At 41.6% G+C, this 21,052-nt stretch overlaps 1 protein-coding gene across 4 annotated transcripts in view; it reads left to right on the forward strand.

Moving 5' to 3' along the window:
• ATP11A (ATPase phospholipid transporting 11A) overlaps positions 1-21,052 on the forward strand; it is a 116,437-nt gene that overhangs the window by 58,006 nt on the left and 37,379 nt on the right. For 2 of the 4 annotated variants that reach the window (XM_060273372.2, XM_060273373.2), the window contains exons 6-18: positions 2,336-2,464; positions 3,247-3,350; positions 5,171-5,221; positions 6,916-6,980; positions 8,538-8,619; positions 10,772-10,922; positions 11,861-12,058; positions 12,922-13,095; positions 14,040-14,203; positions 15,286-15,357; positions 15,702-15,775; positions 17,340-17,443; positions 17,959-18,140. In XM_060273372.2, coding sequence (XP_060129355.2) covers positions 2,336-2,464; positions 3,247-3,350; positions 5,171-5,221; positions 6,916-6,980; positions 8,538-8,619; positions 10,772-10,922; positions 11,861-12,058; positions 12,922-13,095; positions 14,040-14,203; positions 15,286-15,357; positions 15,702-15,775; positions 17,340-17,443; positions 17,959-18,140 — 1,550 coding nt within the window. Of the gene's footprint in view, positions 1-2,335; positions 2,465-3,246; positions 3,351-3,626; positions 3,805-5,170; positions 5,222-6,915; positions 6,981-8,537; positions 8,620-10,771; positions 10,923-11,860; positions 12,059-12,921; positions 13,096-14,039; positions 14,204-15,285; positions 15,358-15,701; positions 15,776-16,034; positions 16,109-17,339; positions 17,444-17,958; positions 18,141-21,052 lie in introns of those variants that run through there. The other 2 variants (XM_088668588.1, XM_088668587.1) reach the window with 2 other exon arrangements.

Here is a 21,052-nt window from a genome sequence, read left to right on the forward strand (position 1 = left end):
AGAGGAGTTAAAGGCTGTATATCATCTGGAAGAAGGATTGATGGGGACGGAGCGATAAGGGAATGGAGTTTTATTTTTCTTCATATGAGTTACTTCGTACCTTCCCAGACGCGATGTCCTGGCTTGTTTGGAGTGAAAGAGAAGCAAAAGACTGTGTGAGTTGAACTTTATAAACTGTTGTTACTGAGCATATTTTTTAAAGATGTGGAGTTGCCGATGAGAAAAGCCCCCCCCCCCCCAGTCGGACGGAAGGAGTCCTGGACGCGTTCGGAGGATTTATGAGCTGTGACGCACTTTGAATTGGAGCAGCGACCTGAAGCTAAGTTCAGCTATAGGGCAAGGAGATCCATTAATTTACCAAGAGTTTATGGTTTGATGTTTGGGTCTTCTGCCTGGAAAAGCTGTAAATTATATAAAGATCGTTAATCTTCATGGCTATGAGAGAAAACGAAAGTGATATGAGCTTTTTAAGATGGCGCTGCTTCGACGCAACAATGAGCTTCAGACTAAGAAGATTTATGGGGAGGCTGGACTGATTAACCCACACAGGAGAAAGAACATTTGTGAAACCTCGTTTGATATTTATCTCAGCAGCTGGAAAACAATCGGTTGAAAGTGGAAAACATCTATGTGACTGTAAGGGGAAGATCTGGATTATTATGAACTTGGAGGACGATTTGAACTTTAGAAAAAAGACGGCAGTGGACGGTTGCGAGGAATCCCCAATTTCTTGAAGCATGGGAACCCAAATAAAAAATTCTTTAGACGATTTGGCATAACATTCGGTTTGATTGATATATATATGTGTATAATTTGAAATAATGAATGTGATATAATTGGTTTTAATTGGAAAATTAATAAAATATATTTTAAAAAAATAAAATAAAATTGGTTACTAAAAATCCAGCAGTGGCAATGGGAAGATATTGCATGAGCGATAACCACCTTGGAAATGGCATCTCATGTTAAGTGCCACAACTGCTGTTGGCAACGTTTTAGTCAGAGGTTAGTCCTTCTTTAAATGGGGAGGGACGCTGAACAAATCTTAAGCTATCATGCTTAATCATATTAAAAAGTATAGGGTATTCCATATGTTAAAAAAATTACATCATGGAAGCCACTTCCACATCATAGGAATTACTGCCTTTCATTGCTGTAATTCAGAAATTGTCAGGGCAGGGAGGAAACTCAAAGAGGAAAACGACTAAAATAGCTCATTGAGAACTGAGCTTGCTTAGTGAGCATGGAATGCTAAGTAACTGTTGGAGTGGGAAAAATGAAAAACATGGGCTGAAGCAGGGAATAAAATGCAGTTTTCTAGATGAGTGCATAGCTTGATGGCTGCCTGAAACACTTGTTTTGTTTTAGTTCTTGAAAGCACAGCATTCCCCTGTTGTTTCTCCCTACGGTAATATCTAATGTTTCGAGGTATACTGCTTCCAAACACGGGTGCTCTAGTTAGTTGTCATGGCTAGGAAAAGAATGGTCACATTTTTGTAAATTATCTCATTTATATTTCTTTAAAAGGTTATTGTGTTTGCCAAGTAGGTCAATGAGAAGGCTGTGCCAGATGATTCTGTCTCATTCCTCTAGAGAGAGAGAGTTTTGCGTATTATTTTACTCCAACAAGAACATGAAAAATGACTGTATTTTTGGTAGAAATGTGCTCACATTTTTCATCCTGCTCGAGTTTAAGCAGACCTTAAACACACACACACACACACACACACACACACACACACACACACACACACCATTGCGTAGAAGTGCCTTGTTCTGAAATAATGCAATAGGATAATTTTCGACATTTGGTTGTTGTTGTTTTTTAAAAAAGCTACCTTTTCTTTTTGCAGTCCTAAAAATGATAGTTTGTTGAAAGGTTACCTATGTTCATATAATCCACAGAAGGGTATACTAATTATGTTACAGCATGGATAACTTCTTATGCATTTGTAATTAATAGCTGTTTTTAACTCCCTTTTAACCTCTGCAGGTAGACTTGATAGCCATAGCCGCATAGCTGCCAAGTTATCCCTTTTTAAAAGGGATTTCCCCTTATGCTGAATAGGCTTCCTCGTGAGAAAAGGGAAAACTTGGCAGCTATGCATAGCCGTAGTAGGAAGTGGCAGTGAATGTTTACTTGGAAGCAAGTCTTACCGCATCAAAGAGCACTTGTTCTCATACAAGATGTATGGGATGGTTGCCTCAGTCCCTGAGGCACAGGCAACTGCAAGAAAGACAGGAAAAGCAGTGGATTTTTGTTTTTTAAGACACTTGGGATTGACAACTTAAAATTCTTTCTTAAACATTGACCGATTACACTCTTCTCTTCCAGGTTGGAGATATTGTAATGGTAAAAGAAGATGAAACATTCCCTTGTGACTTAATATTTTTGTCCAGTAGTCGGGCAGATGGAACATGTTTTGTTACGACAGCAAGTTTGGATGGTGAATCCAGTCATAAGGTGAACAGCATTTGATGAAATGTCAATATAAGGGTTAAAGATAGGCATTGAATGCTTCTGCACTAAGTGATGTACATATGACTATTAGGGTGAATAGCTTAAACTTGACATCCTTATACGGTTGTACCTTGGATTTCAAACGCCTTTACCTTGGATTTCAAACGCCTTGGCTCCTGAACAAATCGGTTCCTGAATGATCAAAATCCGGAAGTGAGTGTTCCGGTTTTTGAACAATTTTCGGAAGCTGAATGTCCGACGCGGATTCCAATTGGCTGCAGGAGCTTCCTGCAGCCAATCAGAAGCCACGCTTTGGTTGGAAGTCAAATGGACTTCTGGAACGGATTCCGTTTGACTTCCAAGGCTGGATTTTATTTTGTAGGCTTGTAGATTTTATCATTGTAAAAGAATATGAAACATTCCCCTGTGGCTTTACAGTTTTGTCAGGGGCAGATAGAACATATTCTATTAATAAATGAAACAATCACATTTGGGAACATGCTTTAAAAATTGGTTTGCTCCTATTTGTAAATATGGGCTGGTGCAACAGTTTAAAACTTGGCAAGCATGGTAATTGTAGTTTTCTATTAATATTTTACTCACTTTGCAATGTGCTATGAAAACCTCGTAATGATTTAGAATTGCAGAATTTTACAATAGTTGACCATTGCACTCATGACAGAAGTTGGTTTGGGTGTCCCCCCTCCCCCCATTTTCAAAATTCTCACTTCAGTTTCATAAACACCTTGACTTGATACTGAACTACACTTTCTTGTCCATTCTAGACGTATTATGCTGTCCAAGATACAAAAGCCTTTCAAAGTGAACAGGATATTGACACATTGCATGCTACCATTGAATGTGAACAACCTCAGCCTGATCTTTATAAGTAAGAGCATGTGGTAATTATTTTCCTGAATTGTCCATTGTGCCATAATTATGTATACTGTGCTATTTATATGATGTTAGCTGCTCTGAGCCCGGCTCTGGCTGGGGAGGCGGGGCACAAATCTATTTATTTATTTAGCAGCATATTTAGTACAGTTGAGTTGGTTCCTGCCTCTTTCCTTCTTTCTCTCTCCCTTTGGAGAACTGTGTGTGTCTCCTGACTCCCAGCTTAGTGCTGGCAGCAGGCTTAAAGAAAACACCTTAATTCTCACAGGTGAATGCATGTCTATAACTGATAATTAGGTGAGAATGCTTTGAGTGACGTTGTAATTGAGATAGATTGAGCAGTGTGTAGAGCCAGGACCATCAACAACTACTTGCCGATACCAGTTTTACCAGATGCCAGCCAGAGAAAGAAACAGGAAGTGCCTCAAAGAAAAAGTGACTGCTTGCAGGTGGGAACTGCTGCTGCTGCTGCTCCTCTTGTATGGTTGCTGCTATCTTTCTGATACTCCATTTGGTCAGCAGGGGGGTGGGGTTTGGAATCAGCAGAATGTTTGTTGTTGTTGTTGTTGTTGTTGTTTAAATAGTAATTATATTTTCGAGCAAAAAGAGGGATACAGTGGTACCTCGGGTTACAAACATTTCGGGTTACAGACTCCGCTAACTCTGAAGTACAATCATACCTCGGTTTAAGTACGCTTCAGTTTGAGTACTTTCAGTTTAAGTACTCTGTGGACCTGTCTGGAACGGATTAATCCACTTTCCATTACTTTCAGTGGGAAAGTTCGCTTCAGGTTAAGTACGCTACAGGTTAAATACGGACCTCCAGAACCAATTACACTCATACTTCGGGTTAAGTACGCTTCAGGTTGAGAACGGATTAATTCACTTTCCATTACTTTCAACGGGAAAGTTCATTTCAGGTTAAGTACGCTTCAGGTTAAGTACAGACTTCCAGAACCAATTGTTTACTTAAACCGAGGTACCATTGTAGTACCTTGGGTTAAGAACTTGACCTCAGGATAAGAACAGAAATCGCGCGGTGGTAGCGGGAGGCCCCATTAGCTAAGTGGTACCTCAGGTTAAGAACGGACCTCCAGAACGAATTACGGTAAGTTCGTAACCAGAGGTACCATTGTATATAAAATTCTTAACAAAGAAATATTCCCATATAAATTGCAGGTGTTAGGTTGAATCAGATCACAAGGCCTCAGCAATCTCTTGAGGGGGAAACCCTACCTGGAAGCAGTTGTAGGAACTCGACTTACCTTTCTCCTAGTATCTCTGTTCCTTTTCTCTCCAGAATCTTACTCCATTGCCCCAGCAAAATGTCAGTGCACCCTTAGAGATAATCGCTGTTCACCATCCTGAAATTTTGATTTTCAACATCTTGTCACAGTATGTGGAATTAGAAGTCAGGATACGAATACAGTGCTTCGAATGAAACAAAACCCCTGCTTTGACTGTAATCTTATAAACTGCTTTTAGGTTTTCTACAATTAAGCAGTATATAAATGCTATGAAGTAAAGAAATATATGATGAAAAGAGGGAAATAAGTTTTGGGTGAAAGGGCAAGTTCATTTATTGTGGTGTTCAGTTTTGAGTTTGCATTGAGGCATCCAGGGATACAAGCTGTAGAAGTTTTGCATTGAAGCAGGGGTGGGAACGCAATGCGTTTCAAAGGTGCATTTGTGATTCATCTCCCTAGAGGCAATACCTGAACTTATTTGCATGCAAGGCTGTACAATTACTGGAGTACTCTTCTCTGCATTCCTACAGGCATTGAGGTATTTCGTAATCTGTTTTTCCTCTTGCAGATTTGTTGGTCGGATAAATATTTACCATGACAGAGATGAGCCTGTTGCAAGGTAGGACTTAAAACATGCAATGCCTGGGTTATTCAATCCTTAAAGGTAAAGGGTAAAGGACCCCTGACCATTAGGTCCAGTCGTGACCGACTCTGGGGTTGCGCGCTCATCTCGCATTATTGGCCAAGGGAGCCAGCGTATAGCTTCCAGGTCATGTGGCCAGCATGACAAAGCTGCTTCTGGAGAACCAGAGCAGCACATGGAAACGCCGTTTACCTTCCCGCTGTAGCGGTTCCTATTTATCTACTTGCACTTTGACGTGCTTTTATTCAATCCTTACCATAAGCAAATACTATAGGACAACCTGCCAGGCAGTATTTTTTCCTCCGTCCTTAAAAAGTTTTTAAAGACCTGATGGTGTTTGATTTTATCGCTTAATTTGTGCTGCAATATATTGCATTTTAAGAATTTTTATCAGCGTCACCCAGAGAACTTTGGTATTGGGGTTGCATAGAAATATTGTTTTTTAAAAAATCAGTGCATGCATGTGTACCTGTCAGGGCTAGTTAAATTCAGAATATATGCAACAAAACAAGTGAAACTGTGGCACGTTGTAGCAGAGAAAAGCAGATGCAAAGAACAGGCATGAAGACTATCAGGGGCACTGAGTTTTCTTTTCTTCCTTCATTATCCTGAAAAAGCTAGGCCAAGAGCCTGATGCGAATCCCTTTCTGCCCACCCGTTTTTTGGGCACCTTTGTTCATCAGTATCAGGGAGCAGATCATCAGGGAATGAAAGGCACATAGTTGAACATGACACAAAAATGACTTGATTGTGTATGGCTGGGCACTGTTTCTGGGGGCAAAATTCTATGTGGCTTCCATTGAAGCTAAATACCATTGAAGTGGAGGAACAGATGCTAAAATTTTGGCAGCTAAATACAAAGTTAGATGATAGGATTGGTGAACATCCTTGTCTTGCTTTTACCAGAATGAAATTGTAGCTAATAATCTGCCCGCATCCCACTCCAACCCTTAAGTGCAACCAACCATAAAAAATGAGTATACTCTAAGTGAGTCCTTTAAAAAAAGACTTTAATGTGCAGTTCTTAGAATGCGCAGAAGTTCTTTTTTAGCTGGTTAACCGCACTACTTGATTTTGTAGAACATTTTGGTTTTTAAAGCACTGATGGTCTTAGATTAAAATCTTCTGCTAAGGTTGCCAGTGCTTAAGTGCTGAAATGCTAAAGAAAGATTAATGCCATCCATATTGAGTTCAAGTGGCATTTCCTTTTAATATTTTATGGGTTTATACGCTGGTTTTTCTACTGATGTCATGCTGTTTTATTATGCATTTGTATGGTTTTTTATACCACCCTGAACAATTTTTATTAAAATAGAGCTAATTAGATTTGTACGTAAAAATAAGTATTTTTTTATTTAAAAAAACCTGACTTGAATCCTCACATTTATGAGTAAAGCTCTTATCCTACTTTACTGGAAAGGACTACTTAATAGGAAGTTTCGGGTTTGTACCAATTGCATGACCCGCTTTTAGCATTGAAGAAAACATATAACTTCCGTACAAGCGAATCAGGGTGAATTCTCAATATAAATGTCATCTGGAGGTGTCCGCCATTTCAGAAATGTGAATTTCTTTTCTAAACCTAACCTGATTTATTTTGTGTTTAAAACACTGCCTTCATGCTGCCACTTCAGACAGTTAATTAATATTAATTATTATTACCTTTGTAGGCCATTGGGATCTGAAAATGTTCTTCTTAGAGGAGCTACGTTGAAGAACACAGAGAAAATATTTGGTAAATTACTATAAAAGCAATAACAGTCCTAATTCAGAGATATGAATGAGAAGATTTAAGTTTCAGCAGCATCTTCTGATGTCGTACAGAGGATCTTCTGCTAAAAAAATAAGAAGTGGAAAAACAACAACCCATTGAAAAGGACTTGTCAGAGGGTCGTCGTGGCTACTCTAGAGTAACGCTGCTTGAGTCCAGTTTGTCTTTAAAGATTTTTATTGTGCAAAGTATTTACAGTGCAGAGACAGCTTAAAACATGACCTCTCAGTCCAAACCAGAATCCGGCAATGGCGTACGTCTGTTCCTACGCCAGCAAAGTAGTCGGGGCACCCCAAAACGCCTCCCCCTTGACCTGCGTTGCGGTGCTCTCCTTAACTGTTGCGCCGGAAGGAGCGATGCCCTCTCAGCCTCCTCCCTGTCAAGGCGGTGGAAGGGCTCTCCAGCATCCTTGAGCCCTTGCCTACATCTCTCCTACCCTGAGCTTTCCCGTCGTTCCGCACGCTGGCTTCTCTCTCCCTCTGAGTCTCTCCCCTCCCCCCTGGCTGCTTCAGACCCACGGCTATTGCCTGTGCTTGGCGAGGTGGACGTTAGGATGATGGGGGCTGGCTCCCTGTAGGGAGTCACCCTTACAGGACTGTTAGCTGTTTGATTGTGATGGTGATGGTTTAATTTTTATAACACTTAATATATTAATATACAGTAGTACCTCGCGTTACCAACACGATCCGTTCCGGGTCGCAGTTCGTAACCCGAAAAGTTCGTAACATGAACCGCCATTTTGCGCATGCGCAAAGCACTATTTCCGCGCTTTGCGCATGCGGTCGAAAATACTTCCGGGTTTGTGCAGTTCGTAACCCGAGTTGTTCGTAACCCGAGGTGTTCGTAACCCGAGGTACGACTGTATAGTATATTATATTTGGGGGCTGAAAGTAGTGTTCTTGAAGTCAGATCGAATCATTCCTGAACAACCACTTAATTCTGCAAATGTTCACTGCTTCATGTTGTTCATTCCCTGCTTTTTAGTCTGTTGCCATTTTTTCTGGGTTGTCTTTCCCCCAGATTTCGTCACACTGGCCATCTCATCAAATTGGGGGTTGTCATATAGTAATTATGGCATTACATTATGTAGCCAATCCGATTTGGTAATATGATTATGGAGGGAAAACAGAGCTAGTAAGGGAAATGATTCCTGCATCAGCATTGCCCTCAGTCTGAATGGGTGAACATTTTTTGTGCCCTTCCGGAAGAAATCTGTTAAAACGCTGGAAGTGTTTTATTGCCCCCCCCCCCCAAAAAAAAACCACCTAAAAACTTGAACAAATATTATCCCACCACTTCCAGTTTTAGCTGAGCCATGTAGCTGTATGTGTGCAGTTGTTAATGCATCCATTAACAGACTCACTAAATCAGGCCTACAGCTGTGTCGCCTACACAATCCTATCCTTTTTAATAGAATTTGTAATTAGCTGCATTAGCTAGCGATTGTGTGTAATATTACATAATGTGCACATTCACCCACACCCATATTTTTTGATGAAATAGTATTTCTGTTTGTTTCAGGTGTTGCTATCTACACTGGCATGGAAACAAAAATGGCATTGAACTACCAATCAAAATCTCAGAAACGATCTGCTGTGGAAAAGTAAAGCTATGAGTGCTTCTAATATGCATATATGTGTGGGCAAGATCAGTAGGAAGCGGGAAATGAAAGGAAATACCTGCATGATGCGAAGCAGTGAAAAACCCCAAACAGTGTTTGTTTGTTTTGGAAATAACTAATCGTGTCTTAAGCCTGCTATGAAGGTTTTGTTCTTCTATTGTTTGTTCATACACATTGGGATACAGTCATCACTTGATTGCCGGTTTAAAACTGCTAGCTTTGAAAAGGTTCTGATCCGTGCTATTTTTCTAGAAAAAGAGATGCTGGAACTCACCTTCCTTGTTCTCTTATAATGGCAATGGCACCACCCTGAGAGGTGCTGGAACTCAGTTCCAGCGAGTTCTAGCTGGGGGGGAAAGCCCTGCTTCTGATGTCATTCCTGTTTGTACAGTCAAACCTCGGTTTGCGACCGCCTCCGTTTGTGACCGCTTCGGTTTCCGACCACCGCGGGCCTGGAAGTGTTTACATCTGGGTTCCGCGGCGTCAGATGTGCGCAGCTCACGCATGCACAGAAGCGATCTGCGTGCGTGTGCAGAAGCCTTCGGCGAGCGACCGCTTCGGCGAGCGACCGCCTCCGCGGAACGGATTGCGGTGGCAAACAGAGGTAGCACTGTAATCGTCCTGTTCTTTTAGACAAGCATGAGTTTGTTTCATACATTATACTGGGAAATATTTGGGCTTACTGTATTTCTGAACCAGTCAAAATTATGTCTACTTCATATCCACCAATCCCCACAAACCCCTTCCCTTAAACCAGGTGTGCCCAAACTTTTTTCAAAGAGGGCCAGATTTGATGAAGTGAACATGCATGAGGGCCGACCTTTTTTTACGATTTTACCCCAAAGTGGTTGAGATTTTTTTTAGGATTGAACTTGTTGAGATTTTTTAAAGGATTTGACCCCAATAAATAAACTGCCCCAGGGGCTGTATAAAACCAGCTGGTGGGCCGAATTAGGCCCCCAAAATGGACTTTAGACATGCCTTAAACCTTACTTAATAGGCTACTGGCACAGCCAATGGCAGCAACAAGCTATAGGGAGAAGAAAAGGAGGGGCATTCCGCTCTTGGGTGGCACATGCTATTCCTCAAAGTCCAAGGATTGCACAGTATCCCAAGGAATGTACAGTTTTCCCATAGGGCTCCTGGGTGCTGCATTGCAGCATACCAGTCTGCTAGAGAAGGGAGTGAGGAGGGAGAATCCTTTCCCTTTCCCAGTGACTTTCCATCTGCAAGGAAACTACCACTGCATCCAAGCTGGAGAGGAATTGGGGGAACAAAAAGCTTGCCTCTTTTTTTGTAGCAGTCGTGATTTCCTGTCACCAGAGTACAAGTTTGGTGGCACCTCTAACTATACCAGGTGATCAGTGCTTGGCATTAGCCACACAGTGGTTTATGCAAAATGCATGTAATATGACACAGCTCTGAAAGGCCCACCAGTTCCTCCTTCACTGGTTTGCTTCTGGAAACAGCCAAATGCACAAATTTAAAACACCATTCTGGACTGTTAGATCTGGACCGGGGAAATCAGATTATCGTTCAGTCTTGCAGCATGTTGCATATTCATTTACATACTTTCCACTTAACCTCACCTGTAGGTTTGTTGTGAGAATGAAATAGTGCCGGTCCTATGTAAGAGACCACTCCCACGTTCCTCAGAAGAAAAGTGGGAGTGTAAATGTTTGGGGAAATGCCTTTGCATGCATATGTTAGTTAGTGCTGTGCAGACAAAGATAATGGTTTTGGTTATTGCCATTTCACAACTAGTGCTAGCCCTGTCATCCAGAAGAATGAGCTGATCATAACTGGTGTTGAACCGAGGATGTAGAAAGTTTGGTTTATGGTGCATATTAGCCTGAGGGATATTTGCACATTTGTCCACCTATCAAAACCAAAATAATACATGTGGGTCATGATTCATCAAAAGCACTGATAACCTTTGTAATATGCACTGTGCAATCCTTTATTCCCTATTATGAATTGCTAATGCCTTTTCTGCAAAAGGTCTTTTGCTGCATTTGTTAGATATGTCAAATTTACATGGGGGGGGAAGCTTAGACTAAATCAAAAGCATGCTAACATTAAAAATAATTTTTTTTTACTTATGCTAAAAACATTTTCCTCTTATTTGTTTCAGATCCATGAATGTATTTCTTATTGTATACCTCTGTATTCTGATCAGTAAATCACTAATAAATACTGTCCTGAAATACGTGTGGCAAAGTGAGCAGTTTCGCGATGAGCCTTGGTATAATGAGAAAACAGAACTAGAACGGAAAAGAAATGTGGTATGTGAATAACTTGAGGTTTAATAAAAGATTTAAGGGTTTTGTGCAATAGCATCACTGCAGCTGATGATGAGGCTTCTGTCAGTAGAATGGGAAAGGAAGTGATTTTCAGTTATTTTCCCCTCCCTCAGTGCCTCACTAAATTTGCTCTGAAGGTTTCCCTAACCCTCGGAGGAGGAGGAGGAGGAGGGAGGAGGAATCGCTGAAAATGGTTTTCTTCCTTTGCAAATAATATGGAACATTATTTGCTCCACCACCCTTCCAATCCTACAGGATAACTTGAATAAAGAAGTTTTTCTATCTGTGTATCTTCTTTGGGGCTTCTGTTAGTTAAAAGCAAGTCATGGCAAAGTGCACAGGGGTTTTTTTTAGCACATGAACAAGGGATGAACTGGAAAGAAGGAAATGCTCAAACCAGTTTCCTGTTTGGGATGTTGTGGAAAACTAGTTTAAGAAACATAGAAGTCTTGTCTGCAGCTATGCGCGCACAAAGGAACAGAAGGCCAGGCAAGGAGGAGAATAATGTGCTTAGTTTATTAGAGTATGTCCATTACGGTTGCACTGGGCCTAAGCTAAGCTAACTAACTGATTTTTGGTTACAGGTAGGTAGCCGTGTTGGTCTGGATCGAAGTAAAATAAAAAAATTCCTTCAGTAGCACCTTAAAGACCAACTAAGTTTTTATTTTGGTATGAGCTTTCGTGTGCATGCACACTTCTATCTGAAGAAGTGTGCATGCACACGAAAGCTCATACCAAAATAAAAACTTAGTTGGTCTTTAAGGTGCTACTGAAGGAATTTTTTTATTTAACTGATTTTTCTTCATGATACACCTACAGTTTAAAAATATGTATTGTCAATCCAACTGCTTGATTCTTACTGTTACTGTATATCCAAATAAATTATTTGCTTTTGTCCCCCCACCCCGTCGCCTTGGCAGTTTATTACAGCATTTACAGATTTCCTTGCCTTCATGGTTCTTTTCAACTACATCATTCCTGTATCCATGTACGTCACAGTAGAAATGCAGAAGTTTCTTGGTTCTTATTTCCTTACCTGGGATGAAGAAATGTTTGATGAAGAAACAGGTGAAGGGCCGCTGGTGAATACCTCTGACCTCAATGAAGAATTGGGGCAGGTAACAAATCACGTAGAAAGTATCCTACAAATCTTGCAGCTGTTTCTGATATTTAGATTCCTGCAGATATTGAGAACACCATTTTACTTGGAAATACCTCTTCCTGTATGGTCAGCTCTCTGTACCATGGGACAAGAAAAGGTGGTGTCTCATAGAATCATAGAACTGTAGAATTGGGGGGGGACCCCAGAGGTCATCTCAACAAAAGCATCCGTGACAGATGACCACCCAACCTCTGCTTAAAAACCTCCAAGGAAGGAGAGTTCACAACTTTCTGGGGGAGTCTGTTCCAATGTTGAGCAGCTCTTACTGTCAGAAAGTTATCCCTGATGTTTAGTCAGAGTCTCCTTTCTTGTAACTTGAATCCATTGGATTGAGCCCTACCTTCCACAGCAGGAGAAGACAAGCTTGCTCCATCTTCCATGTGACAGCCGTCTGAAGATGGCTATCATCTCTCAAATTCTTCCTTTCCCAGGCTAAGCATACCCAACTCCCTTGACCATTCCTCATAAGGCTTGGTTTCCAGACCCTTGGTCATCTTGGTCGCCCTCCTCTGCACATGTTCCAGCTTGTCAATATCCTTCTTAAAGTGGTGGTGCCCAAAACTGCATGCATTTCAGTGTCATGCGGATAATGCCGATAACTGAATAAAGAGTTCTGGTGAACCAGGTTAAGCCCATGGGTTGGACTTTCCTATGCCTCACCTGGAAAAGACAAGTACTGCATGCTTTTTCAAGGATAGAGGACAAAAAAGTATCACATAAAACCTTCATCTATGGAAATATCTGACTTCCCCTGCCTTGCCCCCCCCAGCTCTGTTCTTCTTGTTTTAATTCTTAATTGTTCTATCTGTTTCTCTTCAGGTTGAATATGTCTTCACAGATAAAACAGGGACCTTAACAGAGAACAATATGGAGTTCATAGAATGTTGCATTGAGGGCCATGTGTATGTTCCTCATGTCATCTGTAATGGCCAAATTCTCCCTGATTCTGCTGGTATTGATATGATTGATTCTTCCCCAGGAGGAAGTGGCAAAGTACGAAGATTTTATTATTATTAAATACTGAAAACATGACACATGGGGGGGGGGCTTAGTTAAATAAAGAAGCTTTTTGTCAGGTAGGAATTTTGCTTTCAGAATGTTCCATATTTTCCCCTTTGTTAATACGACAATCCTGCTTTGCTATAACTCAAGAGCTGTTGCTCAGAATATTTACAAATAACAGTTTGCAAAGCTGAAGGATACCGTTGCTCCAAACAAGCTAGCGAAGACGAAAACACTTCAAATTAAAGTGGCTTACAGCAATTTATCTAGTCAGTATGCTAAATCATTTGCAATCCTTTTCTATTCCAATGGTAGCTTCTTAATAAAGTCCCTGTTGTTCCAAGATGAACTGGTTTGAAACATAAATGAGAGTCCAGAGATAGGGAGGACTCTAGGGTACTAAGGGGGAACAACAGCATCCTGCATTGCTTAGGAGGGTCCCAATTAATCCGTAGAGGCCTTTAAAGCATCTCAGGTGATGCCAGGTTGTAGGATGGGCAACTTTCCTCCCGCAAACAACTTTGAACTTAGTTGTTGAACAAAAGAATTTAGTGTGTGAACTTAAATAATGCATGACAATCTACAGTCTGTTCAGCTGCTACTGTTACATGTCCAAAGTATTAAATGTTGCTATTTCCCTCGGAGTTGGAAATCTGTGTTAGCAGCGTTCTTCTTGGGAGCCAGCGTGGTGTAGTGGTTAAGAGCGGTGGACTCGTAATCTGGTGAACCGGGTTCGCTTCCCAGCTCCTCCACATGCAGCTGCTGGGTGACTTTGGGCTAGTCACACTTCTCTGAAGTCTCTCAGCCTCACCCACCTCACAGAGTGTTTGTTGTTGGGGAGGAAGGGAATGGAGATTGTTAGCCGCTTTGAGACTCCTTAAGGGGAGTGAAAGGCGGGATATCAAGTCCAAACTCCTCTTCTTCTTCTTTATTAGGACAGAGAAGAACTCTTTTTCCGGGCTCTGTGCCTTTGCCACACCATTCAAGTGAAGGAAGATGACAACGTGGATGGGTTGAAGAAAGCACAGCTGTCGGGGAGGTCTGCTGTGTATATTTCATCGTCCCCTGATGAAGTTGCTTTAGTGGAAGGAATTCAGAGGTATGGACCATAATGCCTTTTTTCAGCTTGTGTAAGAGCTGAGACTTGTTTCCTTTGATAGTAACTCCAAAGGCAGCCGTTGGGGAGAAATATATTTGTGAAGGTGTCCCTGAAGTGAGAGACATGCGCTGAAGGTAAAATGAAAGTGAGGAGGAAATGGAGAGAGGGTGAGAGGTCAGGCCTAGCTGCGTGTGAGGTGTTGTTTGAATGTCTCTGTTGAAAAATAAACGTTCCTTCTGCTTTCTCAAACCCGGTTACTGTTCCTGGAGAGAAGTTGTGTGGTTCAGAGCTGGTAGAACTTTTAACATTAGTAGAAGGGGGAGGCATATAGGGTGGCAGGGGCGGTGGAGAGAGCATGGACAAGAAACAGAAAGGTAGAATTTCAGTACAAGGTACAGCACAACAGCTGTACAGCTTTACAGGCCATATGTGTAATGGGACACTAAGGACTACTCTGCTATTCCTGCCAGCACAATTTTAGAGCAGGTGCTCAAAGTGAGGGAATCGTTTGCTTTTAAGAGCTTTGAAGCAGGTATGTTTTGCAATGGGAACATCTTGGATGGGGGCAGGGATGATAACTTATCATATGGGGATAATCTACTTGTTACGAAGCAGGTTCTAATCAGGTCCAGGTGTCTGTAGGTCCAGGTACTTCTGTGCCCATATCTTTTGGGGAGGAAAATATTAATACCATACTCATCATATACTTACTTGATTGTTGTCATTTGGGCGTGGTGAATGTGCCACAGATGAGGTACTTAGGTGTGTCTGTATGTCCATGCAAGAGTACAGGGGGAGCCAAAAGTACAGTGTTTTTGGAAAGCGGTGGAAATTAATGGTCGTGAACTGTGGGAGCAGCTTACGTGGGGTGATTGTTCCCAAAACATTGAAATGAGAAACAAAACCACAGAGAAATCTTGAGGCAGCTTGAGCAAATAATAACTTTTTTGACCTGTAAATGAAATTTAGAGAAGTTTGTTTCTAGTAATACACAACCCGTTGCACGGTTCAGAGTACTGTAAACTTGGTGGCATACAGGTAATTGTTGTAACTTCTGATGTCTACCTACGGTTGAATTTCAGGCTTGGTTACACTTATTTAAGACTGAAGGACAATTTTATGGAAATCTTGAATCGGGAAAATGATATTGAAAGGTAAGTTGTGCACTGTTGTCCTGTACATAACTATGTTTTGTCTTTCATGGCCTTTTAAAAAAGTTAACTTTGAGAAAAACACTTTGCTTAGTTGATTGTATGGTTTATTACGGGGGTGATTTGCAAGTCTGTCAGTTTGGATTTTGAGCCAAGGTTATGGAGTTTAATGAAATGCTATGTTCATCTCACAAAGACCATGAATTTACATCTGTTTTACACTCTCTCTCTCTCTCTCTCTCTCTCTCTCTCTCTCTCTCTCTCTCTCTGTGTGTGTGTGTGTGTGTGTGTGTATGGATATAAAAACTTAACGTTATTACAACTTGTCCTTGTTTTTTCCCTTTTAGGTTTGAACTATTGGAAATCCTTAGTTTTGATTCCGTAAGGAGACGAATGAGTGTGATAGTTAAATCAGCGAAAGGTACTTAAAGGAAAGAAAAAAGTCTAGTCCCTAAGCTCTTGGGAACTTGGTTTAAGTCTGAAATATATTACTTATTTAATAAATTTATATACTGCCCTTCACCCAAAGATCACAGGGTGCTTTATCACATAAAAATACAAAATGAAAACACAAAATACCTATCATAAAAACAACAAAAACAACTACCACCAATACCACCCCCATCCCACAAACACATTTAAAAGGCCATAGACTGTTTAATCAGCACAAAGCCTTTTAGGTTTGAACTATTGGAAATCCTTAGTTTTGATTCCGTAAGGAGACGAATGAGTGTGATAGTTAAATCGGTGAAAGGTACTTAAAGGAAAGAAAAAAGTCTAGTCCCTAAGCTCTTGGGAACTTGGTTTAAGTCTGAAATATATTACTTATTTAATAAATTTATATACTGCCCTTCACCCAAAGATCACAGGGTGCTTTATCACATAAAAATACAAAATGAAAACACAAAATACCTATCATAAAAACAACAACAATAACTACCACCAATACCACCCCCATCCCACAAACACATTTAAAAGGCCATAGACTGTTTAATCAGCACAAAGCCTGGTTACAGAGGAACGTTTTTGCTCGGCACATTAAAATATGTAGCGAAGGCGCTAGGCAAACCTCCCTGGGGAGAGCATTCCACAAACAGGGGGCCACTGCAGAAAAGGCCCCATTCTCACCCTCCAGACCTATTGTGGAAGGGAGTGCATGAAGAAGGACCTCAGATTATCACAGATCTTCTGCTCTTTAGCCTGTCTTGATTTTTGCCGTTTTCTACTATTCCATCATATTTTCAAATACAGTCGTACCTTGGAAGTCGAACGGAATCCTTTCTGGAAGTCCATTTGACTTCCAAAACATTCAGAAACCAAAGCATGGCTTCTGATTGGCTGCAGGAAGCTCCTGCAGCCAATTGGAAGCCGTGGAAGCCCCATCAGATGTTTGGCTTCCAAAAATAATTCACAAACTGGAACAGTCACTTCTGGGTTTGCAGCGTCCGGGAGCCAAAACTAAGCTATTCGGAAGCCAAGGTACGACTGTCGCATGCTTGTAATTTTGACTCCGTTTAATTTGAGTCCATTTAATGTAGAGTGTGATAATTTCAAAAAACTGTTTCATAAGAAGACTTTTAAAATATTTTGGCGGTGAGGGTTCTGAACCATAGGCCCGAAGGAGGGTTTATGGGAGTGGTTGAGTGCAAGGATACCAAAGAGTGATCAGTTCTAGTTCTTTATTAAAGAAAGGCATAGACAGCCTGCCAGGTCTCCTAGCCTTTGAAGACCCGGGGCAGACAAACCATCTCCTTGCTGCATTGTCTGTCTCGCGTCTGCAGAGGCTAGGAGACCTGGCAGGCTACTTTGCTGCAAGTCTCATAATAATACTAGAACTAATCTCTCTGCTATTTTTGACACCCTTCTTTGATATTCCTGTACCCAGCCACTCCCTCATGCTGTCCTTTGAGCCTGTGGTTCAGAACAGCAAGGGCTTTATCTGCATTTAACCCACTTTTAAAATTTTGTTTTGCTTACATTTTCAGGAGAAATATTTCTGTTTTGTAAAGGAGCAGATTCATCTATTTTTCCCAGAGTTGCAGAAGGCAAAATAGACCAGATCAGGTCAAGAGTTGAGCGCAATGCAGTGGTAAGATCCATTTATTATGTTGCGTGCATTCAAGGCAGAAAGCTGCAAAAGTCAGTTTGTAAGGGCAGATTTGCCTAAAGAAGGGAACGATGGCAAAGTGTAGATAAGGAAGTCATCGTTGTGTTGACTTCCATTCTCCTTCAGTGCACTTTTTGTGAGAGGCCACCCACACACCCACACACACACACACAGAGCATAAATTATTAGAGATACCCAAGAATCTTGTAGTTCTGCTTGTCACATATGGGTTTTTGATGGAAGCCATAGTTGGTTTGCCCACCTCTATCAACAGTATTTTCTTTCTTTTCCCAAAACTGTAGAGATGTTGGGTTTCCAGCTTCCTCATAGCCTTTTCTCCAGAGGCAACGTTCAAGTAAACCAAATTGTTGCCTTGCTCAAGGCAGTCGATAAACCACTACATGAGGCAGAAACATAAATTACAACCTGCGGAACTGAAAATCTCCAGAAGACTTTCAGTGAACATGTCTCTGTGCTTTTAAAATAATTTCCTTTAGGAGGGCCTTCGAACGTTATGTGTAGCGTATAAGAAATTCACCTCTGAAGAATACGAGAATGTGCAGAAGCAGCTGCAGGAGGCCAAACTGGCCCTTCGGGATCGGGAGAAGAAACTGGCTGAGGCATATGAGAAGATAGAAAAGGGACTTATCCTGCTTGGTGCTACAGCAGTTGAAGACCGGTTAGTGCACTTCTATTAATTTAAAGCAATTCAATAGGATTCATCTTAACTTCTGTTAAGGGGATAGAACTTTCTTCCCTATGCAAATACCACTCTGTGTGATGAAAATAGGTGTCTCCATATAGTAGCAGAATTAGGCCCAGTTTGGTTGCACATACGTTGACTAATAAGCCAATATACCATATTTTTACACGTATAACGCCCCGTGTGTAAAAAGACCCCCTATTTTGGGGGACTGCTGAGCTTTTTTTGGGGGGGAGGGGAAATTGCACAGAGTTGTTGAGCTTTTGGGGGGGTGCAATTGCTCTACAGCCTAACCACAAATGAATATCGCATGCATCACCACAACCACCAATCATCGGCACGATCGCAGCCAAAAGCCCATCTGCCCACTCGAAGCAACCACAGCTGATTGCACGCATGCCTAAATGCTGCTGTAAATAAGCCACCCTATTGCCGTAGCCACACCCAGTCGTTGACAGCCTCTTCCCTCCTCTCTTCGTGGTATGCCTCTTCTCCCTGCATGTGCCTCCTAAATCTGTTCTGCTGTTTCCCACTACCCTCCATAGCAGATTTGGAGAGACAGGGAAGTCCCCTGGTATTAACTAAAAAATGTATTTGAATATCTCCCTATCTAATGAACTATAGTTTCCCATTCCCCCCCCCAGAACAATAAAATGATGGTTACTGTGTTCAGACTACACCAGGATCATAAATATACTTTGAAAACTGGTTTAAGGTCCTGGTTTCCTCAGAACCTGTTAATCACAGCTTTCTGATTTGAACGAAACAGACTTCCTTATCAAGGCAATGAGAGCTGCATGCAAAGGCAAAAGGCTCATACATGTCTCAGTGAGACATAGTTGTCTGAATCCGTCTGTATAGAGTTATTTTTGTTTGTTTGTTTAAATTTATGTGCTGTGTTTCTACCACAACAGCTGTCAAACTGACATGCAGACAATACAGAATAATGTAAACGTTTCCTAAAATAGATTTAAAACTAGTTAACAAACCAGAATTTGGAATCAAAGGGGTGTTACAGAACTGAAAGAAAAGAAACCCTGTACTTATCTAATCCTTCTTAACAGTTTTTTGCAAGTGTCCTTTCTCCCCCTCCCCTAATGGGAGAGCATCTTTTCCACCCTACCCCCCACCCTGCTGCCCTGCCAGACCCATTAATCTCTTCTTAGTACATCTGACTCAATAACGGTCTTGTGGAAGCATTTAGAAGCAGTATTATAACAATTAGTAGTTTACAATGTGGCCACACAGTAATTAGCAGCACTACAAGCTGTTTCCACAACAGAAACTAATTGTACTATGAAATGACAAAAACCTCAGAATGCATTGCACTGGGATAAAAGAACCTCTATTTTTTTAAATATATTTTTATTAATTTTCCAATTAAAACCAATTATATCACATTCATTATTTCAAATTATACACATATATATCAATCAAACCGAATGTTATGCCAAATCATCTAGAAAAAAATTTTGGGTTCCCATGCTTCAAGAAATTGGGGATTCCTCGCAACCGTCCACTGCCGTCTTTTTTCTAAAGTTCAAATTGTCTCTCCGAGATCATAATAATCCAGATCTTTCCCTTACAGTCACGTAGATGTTTTCCTCTTTCAACCGATTATTTCCCAGCTGCTGAGATAAATGTCAAACAAAGTTTCACAAATGTTCTTTCTCCTGTGTGAGTTAATCAGTCCAGCCTCCCCATAAATCTTCTTGGTCTGGAGCGTCCCTATTGCGTCGACTCTCAACACGAAGCAGCGCCATCTTAAAAAAACTCAAATCACTTTCGTTTTCTCTCATAGATTAACGATCTTTATAAAATTTACAGCTTTTCCAGGCAGAAGAACCAGACCTCACACCATGCATAGACTCTTGGTAAATTAATGGATCTCCTTGCCCTATAGCTGAACTTAGCTTCAGGTCGCTGCTCCAATTCAAAGTGCGTCACAACTCATAAATCCTCCGAACGCGTCCAGGCACTCCTCCCATCCAACTAGAGGGGGGCTTTTCTCGTCAGCAACTCCTCATCTTCAAAAAATATACTCAATAACAACAGTTTATAAAGTTCAACTCACACAGTCTTTTGCTTCTCTTTCACTCCAAACAAGCCAGGACATCACGTCTGGGAAGGTACGAAGTAACTCATATGAAAAAAAATAAAAAAGAAAGACTCGCTTCCCTTATCGCTCCGTCCCCATCAATCCTTCTTCCAGATGAAATACAGCCTTTAACTCCTCACCCTCAGCAGCATAGATTTCTCGGCAGTAAACAGCGCTTCTGCCCCTCCTTCTGAAGTATGTCCATAGATTTAAGCCTAATTATCTTCTTTAATCATGGAAATCCCCGCCATGCAGATTAGCGTCCGGGAGTCCTGGCCCTCGTAAGTGCTTCAGCCCAAGCTCCCCCCACTCCATAAACAGTCGGAGTGGGTCTGGGGGCATCGCGGGCCAGCGGCCCCTCTCCGTAACCCCCGGAGAGGGTAGGGGGTTGCCATTTACTCCCCTAGCAACCGCCAAATTCCTTACGAAGGTCAGAGGGATGGAAAACAGGTCCGCCATTCCTGCAGGCGGAAACCGGAACCGGGTTAAAAGAACCTCTAAACATTATTATTATTATAATATATGCATATTTATTTAATACCCCGCCTTTTCCCTGACAGCAAGTTTTCTGGTCCCAGTCATTAAAAATAAAGCCACTTCCGTGCTTTTGCCGGAGGTGGAGTTGTGGGCAGCCCGACGAGCCCATTGCGTGGGGGCTGCAGTTTCAGCCCCCACGCAATGGAAGCCTCCAACTGCGTCATCCGCGCCCCTGTCCAATAGGGACGAGGGGGCGGGGCCGCAGCGCTTAAATCCTCCCGCGTTGCCGGAACTCAGTCTCTTTGTCCAAGTT

The sequence above is a fragment of the Zootoca vivipara genome, chromosome 4, assembly GCF_965207765.1.
Source record: "Zootoca vivipara chromosome 4, rZooViv2.hap1.1, whole genome shotgun sequence".
Lineage (NCBI taxonomy): Eukaryota > Metazoa > Chordata > Lepidosauria > Squamata > Lacertidae > Zootoca > Zootoca vivipara.